At 41.8% G+C, this 25,596-nt stretch overlaps 1 protein-coding gene across 4 annotated transcripts in view; it reads left to right on the forward strand.

Annotated features, from left to right (window-relative positions):
- B3GALNT2 (beta-1,3-N-acetylgalactosaminyltransferase 2) overlaps nucleotides 1-25,596 on the forward strand; it is a 61,564-nt gene that overhangs the window by 26,060 nt on the left and 9,908 nt on the right. For 3 of the 4 annotated variants that reach the window (XM_023240380.2, XM_023240378.2, XM_023240379.2), the window contains exons 4-7: nucleotides 1,828-2,021; nucleotides 6,561-6,656; nucleotides 16,962-17,072; nucleotides 20,384-20,462. In XM_023240380.2, the coding sequence (XP_023096148.1) occupies nucleotides 1,828-2,021; nucleotides 6,561-6,656; nucleotides 16,962-17,072; nucleotides 20,384-20,462 (480 nt within the window). The remainder of the gene's footprint in view (nucleotides 1-1,827; nucleotides 2,022-6,560; nucleotides 6,657-16,961; nucleotides 17,073-20,383; nucleotides 20,463-25,596) is intronic. The other variant, XM_023240381.2, reaches the window with a different exon arrangement.

Genomic DNA, 25,596 nt, shown 5'->3' on the forward strand with positions numbered 1-25,596 from the left:
TAAATTTATATTGAATCTAATTTTATCGTTTTTGATGACTCAGACAGCATTTAGGTTTATTTTAATACCTTAAGGTCATCATGAGCACTAATCATCATCATGATACTCTGGCTGTGTAGAAGAGTTGATTAATAACATTATCAAAGCAACATAGTTTCCTGTGTCTAGGTAGCCTGAAGTCCAAGGTCCATCTGTTTTAAATAGATATGTAATTATGTTGTAATATGCTTAACCTGTTGGCCTTTAACATACATGCTTATATTTTGAATATCTTAAATTTACTGAGTGTATGAAAAAGAAAAACTTCTGCCGTCATCCAGTTTATTTAGCGTCTAGACTCCCTGGCCAGTGTTTGCCCAGCTCATGATAAAAAGTGTATCCTCCCTTTTCACCCTCCTGCTCATGTATGTAATTGGGTAGGAGCAATTGATTCCACTTAGTCACATTTTATTGAGCATCTGTTAAGTGTAAAAGAGCATTCTAGAAATTCTTAGGTAGGGATCCAAATGATCCACTGGGTGTCAGAAGAAGACTGAATTTCTATTTAACTGAAAATAAAACGTAATATTTATAAAGACTGAGCACACTGGTAACAGTAATATATGTGCATATTTTGTAAGTAAATATATGAGTGTGTATACAAATGTGTTTAACTGATGGGGTTGTGTGAGCAGCAAAATTGGAAAGCCACAGCTCTAAAAGATACAAAGGACTTTGAGAAAATCTTGTAGAATAGGTCTTTATATTACTTCACAAAGTGGCACCGATGTTCTCAGCCATGTGAACTCCTTCATGTAATCGGGCCTGATTCATTTATGGTAATTAAAAATGCTATTTGAAAAGGACGGTTTTTGGCTTTGATTTAGACCAGGGAGTGTAAAGTGCACTGAGTTCAAAGTCAATAAACCTGGGGTTGATTCCTGGCTCTGCCACTTTCTGTGACCTTGAGTGAGTCACTGAAATCACCAGGCCTCAGTATCGTAACCCACGATGCCAGATAATGCCATACGACGTAGCAGTTGTGAAGATGTAAGCGTGATGGGGCCCGGTGCATGGGATGTGATGAAATGCTTACTGTGTGTGATGTGCTCCTCTTTTACCAGTATTGCATAGGGTTTTTCAGCGTTACTGGAAGTGATTTCAAGTACTTTTGTCTTACGACATCACAAGTATTTTGTTTTTTTATTTTTTATTTATTTTTTAGTTTTTTTTCTCATGTTTATTTACTTTTGAGGGAGAGAGAGAGAGAGACAGAGTGCTAGTGGGGGAGGGGTAGAGAGAGAGGGAGACAGAATCTGAGCAGGCTTCAGGCTGTGAGCCGTCAGCACAGAGTCCGACGCAGGGCTCAAACTCACGAATCGCAAAATCATGACCTGAGCCGAAGCCGGGTGCTTAACTGACGGAACCACCCGGGCACCCCAGCGACATCACAAATATTTTAAATTGCCCAGCAAGAAATAGGAATTTTGGAATTTGCAGAGCAAGACTAAATTTTCTCATTATTTATGAGTGCATTAGGTACTGTTTTTAATATCCCTGTTTATCCAACCTTTCCTAATAGATAGATGCCTTTGATAATATTCCTCTGTGGCGTTTGGACATATATATGCCCACATGTGTATACAAAAACTTACTAAAGTTGTTCTGATGATTAAATATTTTACCAAGATGTGGGTGAGAACTTCATTCTTAAATTTCAAAATAAGTTTGTTTTTGTTCCTGGAAGCAGCCGTATTTCTGGAGAGTTTTTTTAATTACTGTCATTTGTGAATTATAAGATTATATTTCTTTGGTTACGTGAAACTCCTTTTCTCCTTACATCCTTAGTTTTGAACCAGGAAATCGAGGCATTCAGTCTTTCTGAAGACACCTCATCAGGAATTTCTGAGGACCAGGTTGTCAGCGTGACCTTCCGAGTCCTCTACCCGATTGTTATTACCAGTCTTGGGGTGTTTTATGACGCCAGCGATGTGGGTTTCCAGAGGAACATCACTGTCAAGCTTTATCAGGCAGAACAAGAGGTATGCACTGTTTTGTTTTCTTTTGTTTTTTTTTTACAAATTTCCCCCAGTTTTCTTTTTAAAAAACACCAGCTTTTTCCTCATGGCATATAGCAGATTGGGAGACTACATAATTACCTGTGGTTGGAAGACTTCCCTTACTAATTGGATACACGATAGCATAATATATTAATATGCTGGTTTGGGAAGAGAATACCAATGGATAGTAAACGTCTTGTATCTAGAAAAGAAAAAAATTGGACCAGATTAGAAATTCCCAACCGAAAATCCCCTAAAGCCTAAGGAATTACAAAAGTTGATAGTGAACGTAAAAACTTTGGGACTCTGGGGTATAAGCGAGTATTATTGTCTCTGTTCCAAGCCTGAAAGTCTGTCGCTATAATGCAAGGCTGACAGCTGCTTCAAAGGTCTTTTGTAATGAGGATGTAGAGGGAATGAAAGTTTAAAACAGCTGGGCTTCCTGTGTTCCTGATATGTGGGGAAATCTGATTTGTTCACAGAGCATATCTGAAGGAGTATGTCAGTGAGGAATTGCATTTGAAAAGATCCATTTGTGGGTTTTAAACTATAGAAATCTTGGCAGAATTCTACAGTGAACACCCATGTATCTACCTAATTTCTACAGTAGTTAATATTTTGCTGCATTTGCTTTATCATGTACATAGTTGTTTCTCGATCTTTTTTTTTTTTTCCTTACTGAATTTCAGAGTCAATGTCAGGCATCAGTACACTTTGGCCCTAAACACTTTAGCATACATGTCATTAATTAGACTTTAATGTTTGTTTGTGGTTTTTAATTTTTATTTATTTACTTTTTTAAAGTTTATTTAAGAAATCTCTACACCCCACATGGGACTTGTAACTCACGACCCCGAGATCAAGAGTCACGTGCTCTTCCGACTGAGCCAGCCAGGCACCCCTCAGTCGGTTTAAACTGCATAAGGTTGTGTAAACCAAACTCCTGTCCCCTTGTCCCTTTCCTAGAGGTAGCCTTTTTTTTTCCTTTTCTGTTACCATTGACTAGTTTTGCCTCTTGTAGGATTTTATATGTAAATAGAATCAAAAAGTAGTCTCCTGTGTAAGGCTTTTTTCACTCAGCATGTTTTTGTAACCCATACATGTTCTTGTATGTATTAGTGAATTTTCCCTTCCCTTTTACTTTTTTTTTAAGTGAGCTCTATGCCCAATGTGGGGCTTGAGACCTGAGACCAAGAGGGCAAATTCTGCCAACTGAGCCACCCAACGCCCCATCACTTTTCCTTTTTTTTTTTTTCTGAGTTGTATTCCAGCAATATGTTTTCTGTTCTCCTGATAGTGGGCATATAGAATGTTTCCAGGGTTCTTATTTATTTTTTATTCTGTTAGTGGGATGAATTACATTTTTTGGTTTTGAAATGTTAAGCCAACCTCCTATTCGTCTTGGTCAAGATATATCATTTTTTTTTTTTTTATGTTGCTAGAAATTGTGTTTCTTGAGGATAGCATGTAGTTGGGTCTTCCTTTTTATCCGGTCTGAGAATCTCTACTTTTTTACGTGGAGTGTTTATCCATTTACATTTAATGCAACTCTTGAAGTGGTTAGATTTCTGTTTTTCATTTTGCTATTTGTTTTCTGTTTGTTCCACTGTTTTTCATTTCTCTGTTCCTCTTTTCCTGCCTTCTTTGGGTTTGAATATTTTTTAGAATTCCATTTTAATTTCTCTGTTGTCCTTTCAGCTACAGTCTTTGTATTAATATTTTTGTGTGTGTGTGGTTGACGGAAAGACTATAATACACATCTTAAACTTTTCTTTGTTGTTAAAATTAATGTGTACCCTTTCATGTAAAATATAAGAAGAATACAGCGTTACAACTTTTGCTTTAACCAGATAAATGTGGGAGCGCCTGGGTGGCTCAGTCGGTTAAGCATCCGACTTCGGCTCAGGTCATCACCTCACCGTTTGTGTGTTCAAGCCCTGCATCAGGCTCTGTGCTGACAGCTCAGAGCCTGGAGCCTGCTTTGGATTCTGTCTCCCTCTCTCTCTGCCCCTCTCCGGCTCGCACTGTCCCTCTATCTTTCTCTCAAAAACAAGTAAACATTAAAAAAAAAAAAAACAGTTAAATGTGTATGAAAGTAATTTAGAGAAGGTATAATCTTTTATATTTGCCCACACACATATTTACCTTATCCGGTGCTCTTCATTCCTTCCTGAATATTGAAGTTGCCTGAATATACAAGTTTACTGGTAATGAATTTGCTTAGTTTTCATTTTTCTGAAAATGTTTTTATTTTGCTTTTATTCTGTCCCCCCCCCCTCCTTTTTTTCTTATGGAATATTTTCTGGATATAGAAATTATGGATTGATTTTTTTTCTCTTCAATATTTTTAAGATGTCAGCTCAGTATTTTCTGGCCTCCATTGTGTCTGGTGTTCAGCCAACTAGCTCTCATACTGCCCCCGGGAGGATATATGTTATGTGGTTTTTGCCTGCTTTTCCTGGCTGCTGTGAAGATTTTCTCTTTATATTTGGTTTTAGAAGCAGCTAGATTGTGTTGCACTTTGGTGTGGCTTTCTCTTTGTGTCTATTCTGCTTAGGGTTTGCCAACTTTCTTGAATCTGTAAGTTTGTCTTTTACCAAATTTGGGAAACCTTCAGCTATTACGTCTTCAAAAAATCTTGCTCAACCCCATTTCTCCACTGATTTCGGGATTCCAATTACATGTATATTAGAACTTTTTTTCTGGTTTTCAGATTTGACCATTTCCATTAACCTGTATTCGAATTCACTGACTCTTCTGGCATCTCAAATCTGCTGTTAAGTCTTGCCAGTGAATTTATTTAGATATTGTCCTTCTCAGTTCTAGAATTTCCCTTTAACTCTCTTTTGTAGTTTTATTTCTCTGAAATTTCCTGTTCATTCATATTTGACCATATTTTCTTTGCAGCTTTGACCTTAGTTATAATAATGGCTTTAAAATACTGTCCGTTTATTCTAGTATTTGAATCATGTGGAAATCTGTCTCCATTGATTATCATCTTTTCTCTTGAGCATGGATAACATTTTCCTTGTGTATCTTTTCTCAAGTAACTTTGGATTATATCCTAGATACTGTGAATAATTCATTGCAGGATCTCTGGATCCAATTATATTCCATGCAGAGTGTTGATTTTTGTTTTGTTTTGTTTTAGGCAGGCAGCTACATTGGCTGAGAGAGACTTTAGACTTTTTCTCCTTTGCAATGGGCAGCAGCTGAAATCTCTGTTCAGTTCTTTGGGACTTTGATGGGCTACTTGGATTCTGTTTTGAATGTGGCTGTCATGATTCTGAGTCAGCCACAGATTTGGGCAGAATTTATATGAAGAATTTAGGATTCTCTCTTTTTGACCCTTTACTTTTCAGGATTTTCCTCACTTTGTAGCTGGTGTGTTTATCCCAACTCTGTCCTTTGATTTTTTTCAACCAGAATAATGGCAGTTTTTAATTAGAATTTCTAGTTGCCCTTGCAAGGTGTGCCTTCAGACTAAGAACCATTTAAAAAATGTTTGTTTTTTTTTAATGTGCCATACTTCCTAGTATTGATTTTCCTCCAGTTTCAGCCTGTTCACATTCCAATGCCTTCAGATCATTTTTTTTTTTTTTTGGTTTTGTCCAGTGTTCATAATTGTTATCTATAGAATTGTTATCTATAGAAGAACTCAGTTTTTTTAGACATCATTAAACTTACTTTTGTATTATTTTGAACGTTAATTGTTAGTAACAGATACGGTGTTAGAGAGCAACCAGTAAATATGTAAATCAATTGAAGATTAGATTTATTTTTTTTGCATTTTGTCCTATTCCTGCCTTTTCTAAAGAATCTGTAGTTAGTGAATGTGCTTAATTACATAAATGTAAGCAGGAGGGAACAAATCCTACTAATGATTCCAGCCATTATGATTACAGTGAGAGAGCTTTATGAAATGACTCAGGTATGGGAGTTTATGTTTTATTGTGGTTAAGTTTCACTGATACAAAAACTCAAAACACATAACTAAAACAGCAGGTCTCTGGATTCCACTGTTACCCTGATCTAGAAATTAGGATTACTTTCGGATTTTTTTAACATTTTTTTAAATGTTTATTTATTTTTGAGAGACAGCATGAGTGCAGGAGGGGCAGAGAGAGCTGACACACAGTATCTAAAGCAGGCTCCAGGCTCTGAGCTGTCAGCACAGAGACTGATGTGGGGCTCGAACTCAGGAACCGTGAAATCATGACCTGAGCTGAAGTCGGATGCTTAACCAACTGAGCCATCCAGGCGCCCCTAGTTAGTGTTTTAGAACTTCATGACAACTTTCGTTATCTTAAATACCTATTTAATAACCACGATTTCACTGGAAAACGCAAATGATGTCTAAATGACAGGAGACCTGTATTAACTGTGGCTGGGCCATCGAGAATTAAGCTGACCAAGACAGAAGATGTTTGCAAACTTGCTGCAGATGTACTAACATGAAGTCTTTTCTTTTTGTTTTTTTCCTATTTCTTGCCTCCTCCTCCCCCTCCCCCCCATTCGTAGGAGGCCCTCTTCGTGGCCCGTTTTAGTCCTCCGAGCTGTGGTGTGCAGGTGAACAAGCTGTGGTACAAGCCTGTGGAGCAGTTCATCTTGCCCGAGGTATGGGGGATAAGGAAGAGACTGTGATACCAGTTCAGTCCTTCGTAGGCCAGGTTACGTTCTGCAGAGACAGGCACTCTGTTTTTTGTTGTATGAGGACAGCTCTCCAGAGTGTAGGTGAAGCTACCGCAGTGCGTGTATTATGTACGGAGATGTGGCTCTCTGCATCGGACTGCCACGGAGCTCCAAGATGCCCCAGGGGCTGCCAAACCACACTCTTTGGAAAGCATTCATGTTACCATGGTTTATTTAGCAGAGTACTGCATGACTGTTTTAATGCCAAAGGATAATAATAGGTACGGGCTGATGGAAACACCAGATGCAGACACCATTTGAATAAGTCAGGTAGTTTACTTAACCTAAAGATGGGGGTCGTGAGTGCCGACAGGATAATTGCAGAGAAATCGGCCACAATTCCAAGATGAATAAAGCTCTCCAGGTTATGGAACATGTCTGAAAAGAGCTGTCCCCTTCTAGATCCTTCTAGGTCCAGTCTTAAGCACATGTGTTCTAGAGATCCCCTCACCCACCTGCCAAGTGCCTCATCAGTCCTGCGGTGAAGCCACAGTTTGGCTGCTGAGCCTTGCACGGTTGGGCACGAACAGATCGCTCATCCGTCAGCTTCAGCCTTCCCAGGCTGGTTCAGTCTGTTCTGAGTCCATTCCTCAGTTCAGTGCTTTGGAACCACGGTAGGGATCAGTTTCCCAAGCATCTCTAGGAGTCACTTTAGATCTCCCGTAGAGTTCATGCCGCAACGTCAAAGGCGAGCTAAAACGTGGACGCTAGACAGCTGATCGGTTCTGCGGGCTAACCAAGAGACATTTTCGTACCACTGGTCTTGTGGGTTCTGTTTACTTTTGCAACACATCTTACAGTACGCTGTGGATCTTTCGAGTTAAGTACAAGTAGTTGGAACTATCTATGTAAATTCTGTAGATGTGAAAGGGATCTCCTTCATTTCACCTGTACATGAACTTGTGCTTAAAAACATTTTAAATAAAAGCGAAACTAAAATGCACCGGGAAAAAATTTCCAATTTCTCAGTGTTACACAACAACCAGTAGCAAGCATCCTCATGCTCCTTCCTCTTTGGTGTACGTAACGTTATTTTCTTAGAGTAAGTTGTTGGTTTGGACTTTCTACGAATTTTTGAGGCATACGATTTCTTTCTGGAGGGCAGCTTAGCAGTTTGTATCAGTTTGAGTCATCATCAGCATTATATGAGAATGCCTATTTTCCCGTGTCCTTGTATTCCTTCTAATTTCATATATGAACTTTTTTCTTTGTTACATGATGTACCGTAAAAGGTATCTTCTAATTAAGAGTAGTGGCTTAGCTATGCTACGTATTAGATCTCAGCTTTTGAGGAAGCCATTCTTTGGTTTGTGTTTATTTATTTGTTTATTTTAATTTTTTTTAATGTTTTTATTTATTTTTGAGAGAGCACAAGCAGGGGAGGGAATGAGGGGGGACAGAGGATCTGAAGCCGGGCTGTGTGCTGACAGGCCGACAGCAGCAAGCCCGATGTGGGGCTCGAACTCACTAACCATAAGATCACGACCTGAGCCAAAGCCAAGAGTAGGATGCTTAACCGACTGAGCCACCCAGGCACCCCTGACCCCTTCCTCTTAAAGAGTTTCTAAATTTTGCCACCATCAGCAGTTTGAGCCAGATAATTCTTTGTTGTAGGGACTGTCCTGTTCATGAAAGGAACATTGGGCTTACAGCACGGAGCCTGCCTGGGATTCTCTCTCTCCCTCTTTCTCTGCCCCTCCCCTGCATGCACTGTCTCTGTCTCTCCCAAATAAATAAACTTTAAAAAACAAAAAGAGGAGGGAGTCACAGTGTGGGGCAAAGAGGAAGAAAATAAGCTTTGATACTTCAGGCTAATCAGTTTTATGGAGTCTGGCCCATTATCTTGGTCAGCTGGAAGGAATTAAGAATTTTTGTTAGTCCACAAAAATTACTACTTTCTGTTAGAATGAATGTCCTTGTTCTTTGGAAATACATGTTGGATGTCATGATGTCCACATTTTGAAGTTTTTCAACAGCAAACAACAAAAAAATGCATGTGTAAACAGAGATAAAGCAGATGTGGCCAAATGTTGATGCCTGGTGAGTCTAGGTGATTTGGGTTTTATTTTCAACTTTGCTGTAGCTTTGAAGTTTTTCAAAATAAAAACTGGCTTGAGGTCAGGATGGTGATCTAGCAATAGGCACTAAATGTTGGGATGGTGAGTGGCCATCTTAGTTAAGATTTAAAAAAAAAAAAGATTTTTCATCTCCATGGCCTGGTGATCCTTGTCACTTTAAGGTTCAAGCAAAATTGACTTTTTACTTTTCACTACTTCTAAGTAACATTTTTTTCTTTTAAAACATGCATGGGACGCCTGGGTGGCTCAGTTGGTTAAGCGTCCGACTTCGGCCCAGGTCATGATCTCACGGCTTGTGAGTTCGAGCCCGTATCAGGCTCTGTGCTGACATCTCGGAGCCTGGAGCCTGCTTCGGATTCTGTGTCTCCCTCTCTCTCTCTGCTCCTCCCTGGCTCACGCTCACACATTCTCTCTCTGTCAAAGATAAATAAACTTAAAAAAATTTTTTTTAAGCATGCAGTTATTTAACAGTGGCTATACCTCATGGTGAGGAGGTAGGATTATGGATGACTTTTATTTTCTTCTTTTTGTGTATTTTCTAAGTGTTCTGTAATAAACATATATCAGCTTTATAAAAACAAAACACTCTTTATTTATTTTTTTTCAACGTTTATTTATTTTTGGGACAGAGAGAGACAGAGCATGAACGGGGGAGGGGCAGAGAGAGAGGGAGACACAGAATCGGAAACAGGCTCCAGGCTCTGAGCCATCAGCCCAGAGCCCGACGCGGGGCTCGAACTCACGGACCGTGAGATCGTGACCTGGCTGAAGTCGGACGCTTAACCGACTGCGCCACCCAGGCGCCCCCAAAACACTCTTTAAAAATTCTGTCCTTTTACACAAACTCCTGTTTTTGTTGAAATCACGTTTGTGCATAGATACTCATTTTTGTTGCTTCAAGCCTAATTAGGCTTATTAACACAGGAAAAACGATAGCGATGAATGGTTTGCCTGCATATCATCAGCACAGAATGACAGAAGAAAAACATCATTTGTGCCATTTTCGAGAGAGCAGAAGATGATTTGTTCATCATCTTATTCCCTCCACACTTGAGTCTCCTGGAGTAACGTGTCAGCAGTAGAGCTTGTCAAGTAAGCAGGTCTCCTGTAATGTCTTCATTGTGTGACTCACTAAAGCATAAATCTCAGTGGGAGTCACAAATTTAAATGGAGACTGCTATGTGCTTCTCTTAAAATATTTCTCTAATTTCGTATTTTCGTTAATAGTGGAGTTGAAAAACCTGTAACTAATTTCAATGAAAAGACTATTTTTGTTCACCTGAGTCACTAGAGACATAATTGTTAGCAGTTTGGGTGCTTACACACTTCCTGTTTATGAAAGTTGAAGTTCTTTGGCTGTAATCATTTCTCCAGTCCGTAAGAAAATTGTTAAAGTTTTTTACAGGTGCAAAAATACTATAGATTTAAGCCCATCTGTTGGTTTGGAGGGGAAGTTAGAAACAGGACAGAAAAGAATTAACACGGAAAAGGGGTTGTAGAGAGCGTGCTAGCATTATGGGTGAGATGACGTACGAGATCTCACTTTTCCAACTTACGCCATGCTGTGTTTCCCAGCTCCTGTTTGGGTTTTAGGGCTTTTGCAGGGAATTGCCATAAACAAGTTGTTTCTCACCTGAAGAGATCCCTGGCTTTCTGATTCCTTTGTATCAGAGCCAGGAGGGCATGTGAGAGAAGCCAGAGGTAGAAATTGAGCTGTGACGTGGAGGAGGAACAGGGGCAGCAAAGGGGGAGAACACACGGCTCCCCGCTTCCCTGGTAACTGCGGGGTTGTGGAAGTTCAGCGAATGAAGCAGGATCGTTTTGGGGGCCGATGAGTTCTTCTGGCAAGTCCTCAGTGTAGTCCGCGCTGTTGCTGTTGTTATCATAACCCGATCCCGGGGGTGCCCTTGGGTGCCAACAGGAGCCACAGGAAACAGCAAGGCACATAAACGTCAAGTGTCCGTTGAGCGGACAGGACAGAGAATCACTTGTTTTGTCATAGTTTCCAGATATGTAGCTTCAAGGGGAAGCGTTCTTATTTGGTCGTTACAGCTCTTAGTTAGGATATGGTTCATCTGAAACTGCGGTCACCAAGATTCCAGGGACCCAACTCCAAGGCACACTTTCTGTCCTTAGCTTACCTGACTGCGTCTTTCTCTTTGCTTATGTGATACAGGTGCTTCTGGTGCAGCCACATCCGGCCCAGTCCTTCTTCCCTGGGGACTTCATTATCTCCTCCCTCGTTTTCCTCTTTTTAAAAAAGATTTTAAGTGATCTCTACACCCAAGGTGGAGCTGAAACTCACAACCCCTAGGTTAAGAGTCTCACGCTCCACCAACGGAGCCGGCCAGGTGCCCCTCTCGCTTTGCTCTTAATCGTTCGGATTTGATACCCAGCTTTCTGTTTGTTTTACTCCTTCTTCCAAGGCAAACTCTATCCATCACCACCTGTTTGCTAATGGCTCTTAAATCCAACTATAGCCCACATTTCTCTTAGGTACATACTTCTGCCAACTGGACTTCTCCACATGAATGTCCCAGGGGCATTCTAATGGTGATGTCATAATAGTAATAATATATACAATTTATTATTATTATTGTAATATCATCTCCATCCCATCTGTTCTCCTCTTTCCCTGTATTTTCAGTATTGGGTACTAGTATCTTTTTCCCAAGGCACCCAAACCAGAATTGTGGGATTTATCCTCAACTCTCATATCCAGGCACTCACTGAATCCTATCAGTTCTTCTCCTGAACAGATCTGGTATCAGTTCTTCCGAACTTTATCACTATTAAAGTTTTAGAGGAAAGTACACCGAGGGCAAGAGACTCTTTTGCCAGGAAAAAGACACATGATTAACCCAGAGCAGCCTCCTGTGGCCAGGGGTCTCACAGTTAGCTCTCGGGTCTAGTCCTGACCTTCCGGTTAGCTCACTCGGAGATGATCAGATTCTCACTGAGTGACACTGAATAAATTCACAGAAGGCCAGTTTGTAAACCAGAATGTCCATTCATTCATCTTGAATGGGTGTTAGCTTATTTAATTTGAAAGTCATGACCCCTACCTGGGGATCTCCTAACTGGGATCTCAGGCACCAAAAAACCCAAATCTGAACGGTGCTTGCTTGGTTTGATCATTGAATTCGATTACAACAGTGGGACATGGCTCATTCAGGTAGGATGTGATAGGATGCTTTATATCTTCCAATTCCTGTGTCTTTCTCCCACTGGACATTGCTACATTGCCAGATTTCTCTCTTCACCAGCTTTTTTGGGTTTGGCCACTTGATACATTGTTTTAAGGTATTGATTTTACCAGCTTCAACCCCAGAGCACATCTCAGTTATTAGAGACATTGTTTCCTTTAATGTAAGCATTTCCTTCAGCTCAGAAGCCAGTCTTTTTTTTTTTAATGGAGATGTAATTGACATATAACGTATTGGTTTCGGGTGTACAACATAATGATTCAGTACTGCAAAATGGTCTCACTAGGCCTACTTCACGGCCATCTCCACAGTTCCTTTTTTTTTTCTTGTGATGAGAACTTTTAAGGTAGACTCTCTTAGATATCTTCAGTTACACATTACAGCATTATTAACTGTGGTCACCATGCCGCACATGATTACATGCCCAGGACTTATTTATTGGATAGCTGGAAATTTGTACCTTTTCACCGCCTTCTGCCGTTTTGCGCATCCGTCCAGCCCCTGCCTCTGGCAACCACCCATCTGTTCTCTGCATCTGTGAGCTCAGTGTTTTGTTTTTGGCTTTTTAAAAAAAATTTAGGTCCCACATATAAGTGAAATCATACGGTATTTGTCTTTGTCTAACTTACCCCACTTACGCATGATGACCTCAAGTTCCATCCATGTTGGAAACGGCAGGTTTCCTTCCTTTTTATGGCTGAATAATATTCCTCTGTGTGTGCATGTGCGTGCATGTGTGCGCATCACATTCTCTTCATCTGTTCACCTGCGGACACTTAGGTTGCTTCCACGTCTTGGCTGTTGTAAATAATATGCAGTGAACATGGTGGCGCAGATATCTTTTCAAGTTAGCGTTTTCATTTCCTTTGGATGAATACCCAGGAGTGGAATTGCCGGATCGTAGGGTAGTCGTAGCTTTACTTTTTTCAGGACCCTCCATACTGTTTTCCACCGTGGCTACAGCCACTGTTTCCCTTTTCTACACATCCTTGTCAACACACTTGTTCTCTTTGTCTCTCTGACGGTAGTCACCACTCTAACTGGTGTGAGGGGATAACCTCATTCTCTGACGGTGAGTGATGTGGAGCATCTTTTCATGTATCTGTTGCCTACACGTTGTCTTTGGAAACGTGTCTGTTCAGATCTTCTGCCCATATTTTAATTGGATTATTTGGAGTTTTGCTATTGAATTGTAGGAGTTCTTTATATATTTTGGATATTAACTCCTTGCAGATATTTTCTCCCATTCATAGGTTGCCTTCTCATTGTGTCAATGATTTCCTTTGCTGTGCAGAAGCTTTGTGGTTCAGTGTGGTCCCACTTGTTTATTTTTGCTTTTGTTGCATTTGCTTTTGTTTCAAATCCAAAAAATCATCGCCAAGACCAGTGTCAAGGAGCTTACTACCCATTTTTTTCTAGGAGTTTTATGGGATCAGGTCTTATGTTCATGTCTTTAACCCATTTTGAGTTGATTTTTGTGTATAGTACAAGGTAGTGTTCTAGTGTCATTCCTTTGCATGTGGCTGTCCCGTTTTCCCAACACCATCTATTGAAGAGACTGTCCTTTTCTCCCATTGTATATTCTTGCCTTCTCTTCTGTAAATTAATTGACTGTATGTGTGTGGGTTTATTTCTCAGCTCTCTCTTCTGTTCCGCTGATCTTTGTGTCAGTTTTTTGCCAAAACCATGCTGCTTGATTACAATAGCTTTATAATATAGTTTGAAACCAGGAAGCATGATGCTTCCAGCTCTGTTCTTTTTTTTTTTTTTTTAATGTTTATTTGAGAGAGAGAGAGGGCAGGGGGGGCAGGGGAGGGGCAGAGAGAGAGTGAGAGAGAGAATCCCAAGCAGGCCCTGCACTCAGCACAGAGCCTGATGTGGGGCTTGATCCCACAAACCGCGAGATCACGACCTGAGCCGAAATCAAGAATCGGACGCCTAACCAACTGAGCCACCCAGGTGCCCCAGCTCCGTTCTTACGATTGCTTTGGCTATTTGGGGTCTTTTTGGTTGGTTTCATACAAATTTTAGTATTATTTACTGTATTTCTGTGAAAAAGCCGTTGAAATTTTGGTAGAGATTGCATTGAATCTGTAGGCTGCTTTGAGTAGTACGGACGTTTTAACCCCACTAATGCTTCCAGTCTATGAGCTTGAGTATTTTTCCATAGATTTCTGTCTCCTTCAGTTTCTCAGAAGGCAGTCTTACTTGTTCTCGCCTGGACTCCTGTGATAGTTCCCCTTCTCCCTGCCAGCCGCTCTGGGGCTGTGCTGCTGCCGGGGTGACCTTTCTAAATCGCAGCTATGACGTGTCACTCTTGGGCTGGCAAACTTAAGCGCCTGCCACCGCCTTCGAGATGAAGGACAGACTCTCCATTACAGCAGCCACAGGCGACCTTAGGCTGCCTTTTACCTCTCCTTCCCTCAGCCTTGCGCTTCGGCAATACCGAAGGACTTACCACTGTTCTGAACATGCGGTGCTCTTTCAAGTCTGCCTTTTGATGTGTTATTTCGTCTGCCTCTCACTTTTCTGACTCACATGCCTTCAAGACTTAGCTCCGTTGGCACAGTCATTTGAAATTTTGTCCGAACTCCTCGAGCAGGATGGCTCTCCTTTGTTACTGAACCTGTCGTGGCACATCGCGATGATCTGAAGATACGAGCGATTGCGTTTCTTCAAATCTTCGAATAGCCCGCAGCATGCTACGTAGTAGACATTCAAAAACTTAAGGAACGGCTCATGCCTGAAAGAAGATTGACCCCAAATTTATTTCGTCGTATACATTTGTTTAGTTTAAAATTTTTTTCCCTGATCATAAAAGTATGAAAACACATGAAAAGAATACATATTCACTGTTGAAAACTTGACAAAATATAGAAAAGCTAACAGAAGATGATGATATCCATCCGTTTCCCAAAATATTTGGTGTATTTCTCCCCGGTCGTGTGTTTTTCTTCTGTGGGGTTGCTGTTTATTTTTACACAGTTGAGGTGCAATGTCAAGTTGAATAGAGAGTTAAGGCCACCCAGAGAGAACATAGAAATTATCTGCACCTGTTTCCAAGATAAGACAGTGAGATCTTTAAAGGGGCACGTCACTGCCTGCGTTCCTCCCAGGGGTCATAAAGTTCTGTTGTGCTGAGCAAAGACACTGTGCTGTGCGTGCTGTCACCGACCCTGCGCACAGCCCTGTGAGGTCAGCACCGCATTCTCTTTCGTCACGGTCAGGCAGTGACGACCCGCAGTATGAGTGTGGGCCTGCTCTCAGGAACCCTGGAGCTGCTCAACATATATCAGGAGTCTCACCAACAATGCAGAAGAAGGATCCATTAGCTGAGTATAAGGTGACACACTGTGCGGGGACTCCGGACTCTGTCAGTGTTTTTATCGGTTCCCACAGAAAAGCTGTAATGCTTTAAAAAAAAAAAAAAAAACACACAAACGGTAAACGGACAAGATCCCCGCTCTCATGGTGCTTGCATTCTAGTGGGAGCAGTTAGTTTGACAATAGGAACGTAAACAAGGGAGAGCAGAGTGGTAAGTGGTATTAGGAAAAGAAGGCTGATGCGGTAGAGAAAAGGTGGCAGCTGGCTGCCTTCCGTTGGATCTCTGGAGCAAGCCTCCGGGGGGCTGACCGTGGAGGTAGCCTGAGCAGTAGAAGGGAGCAGCTGAGCACCCACTGAGAAATTAGAAGACACTGGAATGTAAATGTGTATCAAACCTTGGGGCAGGGGAGCGTAACTTTCTAAGCCCAAAAGTTAATAGTAATAATCACAAAGGAAAAGCTTGTCAATTTTGACAAGATAAAACTTATGGACCTTTTAATTTAAAAAGAAGAAACAACAAGCCATAGTGTTAAGTGGCAAACAATTCTGAAGAACTGTTTTAGCATGTAATATATACACAGGATTATTGGTTACAAGATAATACAGATTAATAAGAAAAATAGAAAACTCAGCAGATAAATGGCAAAGAAGTATGAGTCAGGAATTCCCAGAAGAGACTATATAATCTATAAACATCACTAGAAATCAAAAGAAACACAATTAAATGAGGAATCGTTTTGTTTTTAATCTACTAAATTGATTTAAACTTCTTTGCTTTTACCAATATCCCATACTTGGAAGAATACAGTGCAGTTGGTATTTTTGTAAATTGGGAAAGATGCTATCAATTAGTATAATTTCCTTTTGAAAAAACAGCTAGGCATTGTGTCCAAAATCCATACAAAATATCTCTATTTCGTGTCCCTGTAATTTCACCTCAGAAAATTTACCTTAAAACAAAACAAACTATTAGGGAAAAATAAACATTTACACCAAAACGTGATTTATTAGCTTTTTTTTTTTTTGGTTTTTTGATTTTAATGTTTATTTTTGAGAGAGACAGTGTGAGTGGGGGAGAGGCAGGGAGAGAGGGAGACACAGAACCCAAAGCAGGCTCCGGGCTCCGAGCTGTGAGCTCAGAGCCCGACGCAGGGCTCGAACCCATGGACCATGAGATCATGACCTGAGCCCAAGTCGGAAGCTTAACCGACCGAGCCCCCCAGGCACCCATATTAGATATTTGATAGAGCCCAGATGTCTGCCAGCGGGGAGGTGTTTGACTCGGGATGCATGCGTGCAACGGCATGTTAGATACATACGAGAAAGGATGGTTGTAAGAGCTGCGGTAGCTTCAGGAGATGCTTCAGTGTAGTGGGAAATGCAAACAGCAGTGTGCAAAATTGTCTCCACACTCTTTGTACTTGTTTTTTTCAGATGTGCATGAAAAAAAAAATGACTCGAAAGTATACACCAAAAAATGTCCACAGTAGTGTCGGAGTAGCTGGGATAAACATTTAACCAATAGGTCTTAGGAAAAAAACTAATTTTTCTTGAAAAACATACTTAAAACCTCAATGACAACAATAAAGAAATTGACTCTACTTCATCTTTCCACAAAAAGAGCTTTGAAGGTACAATCGTGTGGGAGAGCCAAGACCTCCAGGGCCTCGTGTCAAGAAATCTGCACAAAGTGACAGTAAATGATGGCGGGGGAGTTCTCAGAGTCATGACGGTAAGCCCTCCTTCTTTCCTGAGGTTGTTCGGCATACTTCAGCATTTTCTAATACATGAAGTGTTTCTAAATTTACTTTTACATCAACCCCGGGAGTGTGGAACAGCGATCGTGTGTATTTTAAAGCACGTATGGCAGAAAGTGCCGAGTCACCGTAGTGAAATTGAGCAGCTCCAATGTTCTACGATCGTGTGATCCCAACCAAGTACACAGTTCTGCCTTAGGATAGGTGCCTTTCTATTTTGTCTTAAGTTTATTTATTTTGAGAGGGAGGGGGCAGAGCATGAGTGGGGCAGGGGCAGAGAGGAAGGGAGAGAGCATTCCAAGCAGGCTCCGTACTGTCGGCGCAGAGCCCAGCACAGGGCTCCATCCCACAAACCGTGAGATCACAACCTGAGCCGAGATCGAGTCCGACGCTTAACCAATTGAGCCACCCAGGCACCCAGGATAGGGTCCTTTTTAAAACGTGTGATAGATTATTTCTCAATAATTTTTAAGCTAGCGTTCTTGAAGGACACTTGCTCAGTAGTATTCAGAACATTCACTGTCAGCCCACAGTAGGTAGTTAAAATAGCACAGATTGGGGGTGCCTGGGTGGCTTGGTCGGTTAAGCGTCCGACTTCAGCTCAGGTCATGATCTCACGGTCCATGAGTTCAAGCCCCGCGTTGGGCTCTGTGCTGACAGCTCAGAGCCTGGAGCCTGTTTCAGATTCTGTGTCTCCCTCTCTCTCTGCCCCTCCCCTGTTCATGCTCTGTCTCTCTCTGTCTCAAAAATAAATACATAAATAAGTAAATAAATAAATAAATATAGCACAGATTGAAAATAAGAGGGAGCGTTCGCTTTCATTTATAGTGCTGGAATCTCTGCTTTGTGTTTTTCTTTTATTCAGATTTGCTTCAAATTTAAAACAGTGACAGGTGAATTTCTCAAAGTAAATATGGGATGATCAGGTGTCGGCAGACCTAAAATGATAAGCTTTCAGTAAACAAGTGGTGTTTGTGGTGGTGTCAGAAACACAGTCTTTCATTCTCCTTGATGCTGTGGTACAAGGATTAGGAAAGTACTTGGCATTTCATTTCAGAAGCTTAGTATAGTCTCATTAATGTTAATCTTATTTACGTGAATTCATTCCTGAATATGAAATGAATATTATGTGGTATGTTGTCACCCGTTTAGAAAACCACTCCTGGCCCACCATGAGACTTCTACTCCAGTGAGGAAGAAAGACAATAGATGGACAGATCCACAAATTCAAATATAATTACAGATTTAGCCTTGTGGGTCATGTTTAGGATCTCATTCTTTATTACAAAAAGTCCTTTGTTTAAGATACATGTTTATGGAATTATAGCTTTATTCTTTTCTTACCTTATTTCCAAGGCAAGTGCCTTTAATATGTTGCCTGCTTGGGGCACCTGAGTGGCTCAGTTGGTTAAGCATCTGACTTAAGCTCAGGTCATGATCCCTCAGTTTGTGAGTTGAACCCTGCATCAGGCTCTGTGCTCACAGAGCCTGCTTCGGATTCCGTGTCTCCCTCTCTCTCTGCCCCTTCCCCACTCGTGCTCGCTCTCTCTCAAAAAATAATAAGAGTAAATAAACATAATATGTATATATATATATATATATATATATATATATATACACACACACACACATATATATATACTATATTTATATATATATATATACTATGTTTATATATATGTCATGTTGCCTCCTTTTCTATTTATGAAACTTAAAAATATCCAAAATGTGTTGGAATTCTGTAGTATTAAGTTGGTTACACAAAAGGAAACATGACTTCTGAGTTGAGGACTAGGTTCAAATGTAAAGACTCAAACGATCCATGTTGGGGGTACATATAGCTGTAGAGAGCTAGAGAAAGCCTAAACACTGAGCTAACCTTAAAAAAAAGTCCAGTAACTTAGTAGCGTGTTCTAGGAAACCCCATGTACAAAATTAAGGTTTTCATCGTAGATGCAGAAAGCTCGAAGCTTCCATGAGTCTTGCTCCCTTACCAGCAAGTGACAATGTCAGAAACTTTTAAAAGCCAGAATAAAAGCCAAGCTGTGACCTTTTAGATAGAAGTTCATAAAAAGTACTAAAACAACGTAGGGTACGCGGTGAAAAAATAGAGTCTACTCTGTATTAGAGAGTATATAATAGAGAGCTTTCATAGAACTACAAAGCTGGAAACTGTAGCATTCACCTTCAGTGGTTTCCTCCACATGGAACTACAGACCATATCGTAAATTAAATGGCACGTTCCCGCAGTCAGCTCAGGACAGTGTCTGTCTGCAGCCCTAAAACACTGCCCTGTAGCACACAGCTGCTGAAAGGTCCGTTGGCAAGAGGACCAGCCAGGCGGCCGCCGTGCCTATAGAAGCAGTGCTGTGAACTGGCCCAGGTGGGAACATGGCGACTGCCGGGCGGGGGCTGTGCCACGCAGGGGTGCAGCACGCGAGAAACCCCGCATCCTGGGCAGGGGCATGGGGGGGACTTGTGAGGTGGGGAGAGGTAAACTTTGATTAATAAGGGTTCTCCAGGGGCACCTGGGTGGCTCAGTCGGTTAAGCATCGACTTCGGCTCAGGTCATGATCTCATGGATCATGAGATCGAGCCCCACACCAGGCTCTGTGCCGACAGCTCAGAGGCTGGAGCCTGCTTCAGATTCTGTGTCTCCCCCTCTCTGTCTGCCCTTCCTCCTCTCATGTTCTGTCTCTCTCTCACTCTCAAAAATAAATAAACATTAAAATAAAATTTTTAAAATTTTAAAAAAATAATAAAAAGTCCTCCAGTCCTCAGAGGCAGAAAGGACCGTCGCTGACGGTTGGCACTTTCTGCCACATCAGAAATCGGTAGGGCTGCCTCTGAACGGTCTGTTTAGAGGGGCTTTTCTCTGCATGGTGGAGCCGAGGTTAAAAATGGGCCTGGGTGCATTTGAATTCATCAGTTTTCCTCTCCAAGAAATCAGAGGTGGTAATAATTTTTTTTCCAGCGGTAGGGTTGGGATGTAAAAGAAGATTGGTTTTTATACTCTTACTGTAGCGAGTTCAAGAGTACGTGGTCCTGTGTAAGTTGGAGTTTGAACACTGTATGGACCGCTATGTGCCCCTGATGTAGTGTTGCGACTGGATGACAAAACGAGAATACGGAGGTCGTCCCGATCGTGTAAGTCTAGCGCATCAGCTTCCTAGGTGGATTTAGATGCTGTGGCGTCAATTATCGATTTTGCCAGATCAGTTTTAAAGTAGGAGAAATGTATTTTTAGCATTGAAACGCTGAGCACTTGTGTTCTTGTTTCTTCCAGGCTGGGGAGGGCGCCTTGCCTCATGGATTCATGGAAGGTGTGGAGGGAGTTGCAGGTGGTTTTATTTACACTATTCAGGGTAAGTGGGCTGCTTGAAAGCTGAAGAGGGCCCTGATTCTTATGTACCTAATCTTACTCCATACTTTGACATAAAAGCTGATTTTTTTTTTGTCATTAAAAAAAAAAAAGCTTTATTGATCTATAATTCACATTCACTTTACACTTTTAAAGTGGTTTCCAGTGCATGAGAGTCCTGAAGGTGTCTCCACTAACTGCAGACCATTTCCGTCACTCCACAAAGCAACCGTGTGCCCGTTAGCAGACACTGTCGTCCTCCCCTCCCTTGGCCCCTACCAACCATCACCTGCTCTCCGTCCTTTCTGACCTTAAATGTAAGGATTTATTTCTGGGATCTCAGTTCTAATCTATTGATCCATGTGTCTGTCCTTATACCAGTACCGTGCTGTCTTGACTGCCTGGTAAGCTGTGATGTCAGAAGTGTGAATCCTCCAACTTTGTTCTCTTTCGAGATTGTTTTGGCTCTTCTGGGTCGCTGCCTTTCCATGTGAACTTTAGGATCGGCTTGTCAATTTCTGCACATAAGCCAGCTGGGATTTTGAAAGGGGTCGCAGTGAACGTAGATTGTTTCGGGGAGCGTTCCACCCTGACATTCAGTCTCCGATCCATGAACATGGTATCTTTCCATTTGTTTAGGTCTTACTAGAGTCCTTTTAGTGGTTTTGTGGCTTTCAGAACACAAGTCTGGCATTTATTTTGGTTAAATTTATTCTTAAATATTCTTTTTGATGCTATAATAAGTGGAATTGTTTTTTACATTTCATTTCTAGATTGTTCATTGGTAACATGTAGAAACACAGTTGATTTTCATACGTCCCTCTCATGTGTTGCAGTTCTGCTGAATTCATTTATTGAGTTACTAGTTTTGTGTGTGCCTTAGGATTTTCCATATACAAGATCATGTCTTCTGCAAAGAGATAGTTCTACTTTTTTGTTTTTCAAGCTGGATGCCTTTTGTTGATTTTTCTTGTCTAAGTGTCATGGCTAGAGTGTCTAGAACAGTGCTGAGTAGAAGTGGCAGAACAGACACCCTTGTCTTGTCCCTGCTCTTAGAGGGAAAACATCCAGTCTTTCACCATAAAGGTGATCTTGAAAAATTAGTGGCCTTGAACTTTCTTGGCCCCGTGTGGCTGTCTTTGGTTAATCCTCCAGCCAGGTGGGGACTTCTGCAGAACTGCTAGACCCTGGCCGTAGAGCTGTCGTGGGCTCAGTGCTGCTTCTCCGTCAGAAGGGAAGAAGCTCTGTTCCCCTGACCCAGGCATGGTGCCCTCTTTTGGAAGGGGTCTGTTGGACTCAGCTTCCCCTCCTGCTTCACGGTACACTTTCTCCTCATAATGTGAGTATTTAAACATACACTGTCTTTCAGAGTACATGTTTCTCAAATCCTTCGCCTAATAGATCTCATTTCAAGGATGGGTTTGTTAGAAGAACTCCTTTAAGACTTGGGGTCAGAAGCATTCACTTAAAACTCTAAAGGGAACTTGTTATGATGGAGTTAGTGGCTGTGTCTGTCTTGAATGATGCTTATTTCATATCCATCTATGAACTCCAGAGAATTCTATGTCTGTGATCTTTAAGAAAGAAAAACCATTGTTGAGGCAGTTGCTATTGGCCACTGTGCTGAACATCACTTGTGGAACAAAGGTGCCCGGTCCTGTTTCTGCCTTGATGTCCCAGAGCTCTGCACACCGTGGGTTCCTATAAAAGAATTAGGACCTGGCTTCCCTGAAGGCTCTCAGTGACCGGGGAAAGCAGGGGCCAAATTCCGAAGGGAGAGTCTGCGGGGGACCCCTCAATAGCACGGTGTTGAGGATGGGACAGACCCCCAGTTTGAGGCCTCTGCGTGCTGTTTGAGGATGAAAATGGGCTGTGGCTTTTATTTTTCCACCAAACACATCTTTATTTATAGTGTTTCCTCATAGAAGTAGTTGTATGCTTACATCACCCCAAAGGATAGGCTGGGACAGGTACATAGGTTTGGCCCATAAACTTGCCATTAAAAAAAACAGCGATTTAAGGTAGATCTATTTTTAATTTTTTGAGGAACCTCCACACTGTTTTCCAGAGTGGCTGCACCGGTTTGCATTCCCACCAACAGTGCAAGAGGGTTCCTGTTTCTCCACATCCTCTCCAACATCTATAGTCTCCTGATTTGTTCATTCCAGCCACTCTGAATAGCACTGCTAAGAATTTACCCAAGGGATACAGGAGTGCTGATGCATAGGGGCACTTGTACCCCAATGTCTATAGCAGCACTTTCAACAATAGCCAAATTATGGAAAGAGCCTAAATGTCCATCAACTGATGAATGGATAAAGAAGTTGTGGTTTATATACAGAATGGAATACTACGTGGCAACGAGAAAGAATGAAATCTGGCCTTTTGTAGCAACGTGGGTGGAAATGGAGAGTGTTATGCTAAGTGAGATAAGTCAGGCAGAGAAAGATAGATACCATATGTTTTCACTCTTCTGTGGATCCTGAGAAACTTAACAGAAGACCATGGGGGAGGGGAAGGAGAAAAAAAGAGAGAGAGAGAGGGAGGGCGCCAAACCATAAGAGACTCAAAAACTGAGAACAAACTGAGGGTTGATGGGGGGTGGGAGGGTGGGTGATGGGCATTGAGGAGGGCACCTGTTGGGATGAGCACTGGGTGTTGTATGGAAACCAATTTGACAATAAATTTCATATTTAAAAAATAGCAATTTAAAATTTAGAGATCCTTACTTAATTCCAGTCCAGAGATTTTACATAAAACTAGGTAGGAGACCAGTCTGCCCAGGGAGGTGTCTGCTCACCAGGAAGCTAGTCCAGCCCCAGGGAAAGTTCAGATAAGGAACTCAGGCTGTTTCCTAAAGGGCTCGCACACCATCTGACTTGAATATCTAGCACCTTCCTTTCTTTTACCAGTTCATTCAAGTACGTACTACCAGGAGCCTTTAAAAACCCGTTTAAGGGGCCCCTGAGACTTCTGTCACTAAACTGTTCTACAAGGAGCAGCCACTGTACTCTTGACAAAAGTTTGTCATAATTTTTTTTTTTTTTGTCACAGAGGCTAAAGGAATAAGGTTTGGGTGAGGGAAAATTTCTTTCAAAAAGAGTGAAATAACTCAAGTTTTAGGCTAAAGAAATGAAAACGAATAGATTGCCTTCTCCTGTACTGGGTATATCTGAAAATCTGAGTATAAATTAATTTTTAAAAATCAGGATCTAAGTGCTATTCAGAATAGTCACGTGGCACACAAATTCTTAAATTTTGTTGGGTGTTAGCATCACTGTCTGGGCCCTACCTCAAGCCACGGAGTTGAAATCTTTAGGATTGGAGCTCAGATGTCTGTGTCTTTTTTTTTTCCCCCTAATGTTTACTTATTATTTTGAGAAAGAGAGAGAGCACGAGTGGGGGAGGGGCAGAGAGAGAGGAAGGCACAGAATCCGAAGCAGGCTCCAGGCTCTGAGCTGTCGGCCTGGAGCCCAATGCGGGGCTCTAACCCATGGGCTACAGACCGTGAGATCATGACCTGAGCCAAAGTCGGACACTCAACCAGACTGAGCCACCCAGGTGCCCCCAGATATCTATATCTTAACAAACTCCCTAGATAGATGTGATGCTTCCAAAGGCTGAGAGACTGTAAACTCTGTGGTTCTTTTAAATAGATCATCAGACTTAAAGCACACACTGATCTGTTACTATATTTTTCAGATACATGCAATATAAAACAAAACATGTGATTTGTCTATCCGAAAGGCCTACATTCAATTTCTGCTCTTGCATCATTACAGCCATTCTCCTGTTCCTTCAGTTTTCTGACACTTCACTTTCCTTCCAGTGTTAAATTGTGTATGTTTGTCTTTAAAGTTAAAAGCTATCACAGTAGAATGTAAGAGCTGGAGGGGACACAGGGTCATTTCGGCCTGTGTCTCTCAAAGGGCAGAAGAGTGTGTGGTCTGCCCGCGTCAGTTCGAGGAAGACACGTGTTAAAGATAGAGTCTTGGGCCCCACCCCAGACCTGCTGAATCTTCAGGCTTAGGCCTGGGGATCTGTATTTCAGCGAGCGGTCCGACGGTCACTGACGTGGCCCACCTCCTCCTCCTGCCGACGAGACTACAGGCCCAGAAACATGGAGCTTGACCAGCAGTCGGAGTGGCAGAGGCAGAAATCAGGTTCCGACCTCTTGACCCCCATGTGGGCACAGAAGGTGGACTGCCAGATTACTGTGCTGTTTCTCGTCCTCACCCCTCAGCCACTCACTTTGTTTGTCATGAAATTTTCTCTGATTTGATCAAGACATTTGAAAAAATCCTGCCCTGGTAAAAAAAATTGCTGCCTGAAATTGACAGAAACGGAGGACAGTCCCTGCCCAAATGTGACAAGTGATTCATGAACTTGGGCGATAGTAAATAAATGTCTTCTAAGCACATTTTTATCATGAGATAAATACACCAAAATACACCAAAAACACCAAAATACACCAAATACACCAAAAATAGAGAGTGCTATAAGAAACGTCCACGTACTGGGGTGCCTGGGTCGCTCAGTCGTTTAAGTATCCGGCTTCAGGTCATGATCTCAGTTAATGGGTTCGAACTCCACGTTGGGTCCTGTGCCGACAGCTAGGAGCCTAGAGCCTGCTTCGGATTCTGTCTTCCTGTCTCTCTGCCCCTCCCCCACTTGCATTATGTCTCTCGCAAAAATAAACATTAAATTAAAAAACATTCATGTACTTATTACTCAGAATTAACAAATGTTTATTTTTGTCATATTTGCTTTTTTTTTAATTTGTTAATGTTTATTTTTGAGAGAGAGAGAGAGAGAGAGAGAGAAACAGAGCACAAGCGAGGGAGGGGCAGAGAGAGAGGGAGACAAAGAATCTGAAGTTGGCTCTAGGCTCTGAGCTGTCATGTCGGCACAGAGCCCCACGTGGGGCTCAAACCCACGAGCTGGGAGATCATGATCTGAGCCAAAGTCCTACGCTTCACTGACTGAGCCACCCAGTCGCCCCTGACGAGAGTGTTTTAAAATTGATTCTATGGCACCAGATTGTACATATCGATTAGCAATAAATACACCTTTTCCTCGGCGCCATTTTTCAGTGGCATTCATCTCAACATGCAAGATCAGGGTAATTTTTTTTTTTA

This window comes from Felis catus, chromosome D2 (assembly GCF_018350175.1).
Source record: "Felis catus isolate Fca126 chromosome D2, F.catus_Fca126_mat1.0, whole genome shotgun sequence".
Taxonomy (NCBI): domain Eukaryota; kingdom Metazoa; phylum Chordata; class Mammalia; order Carnivora; family Felidae; genus Felis; species Felis catus.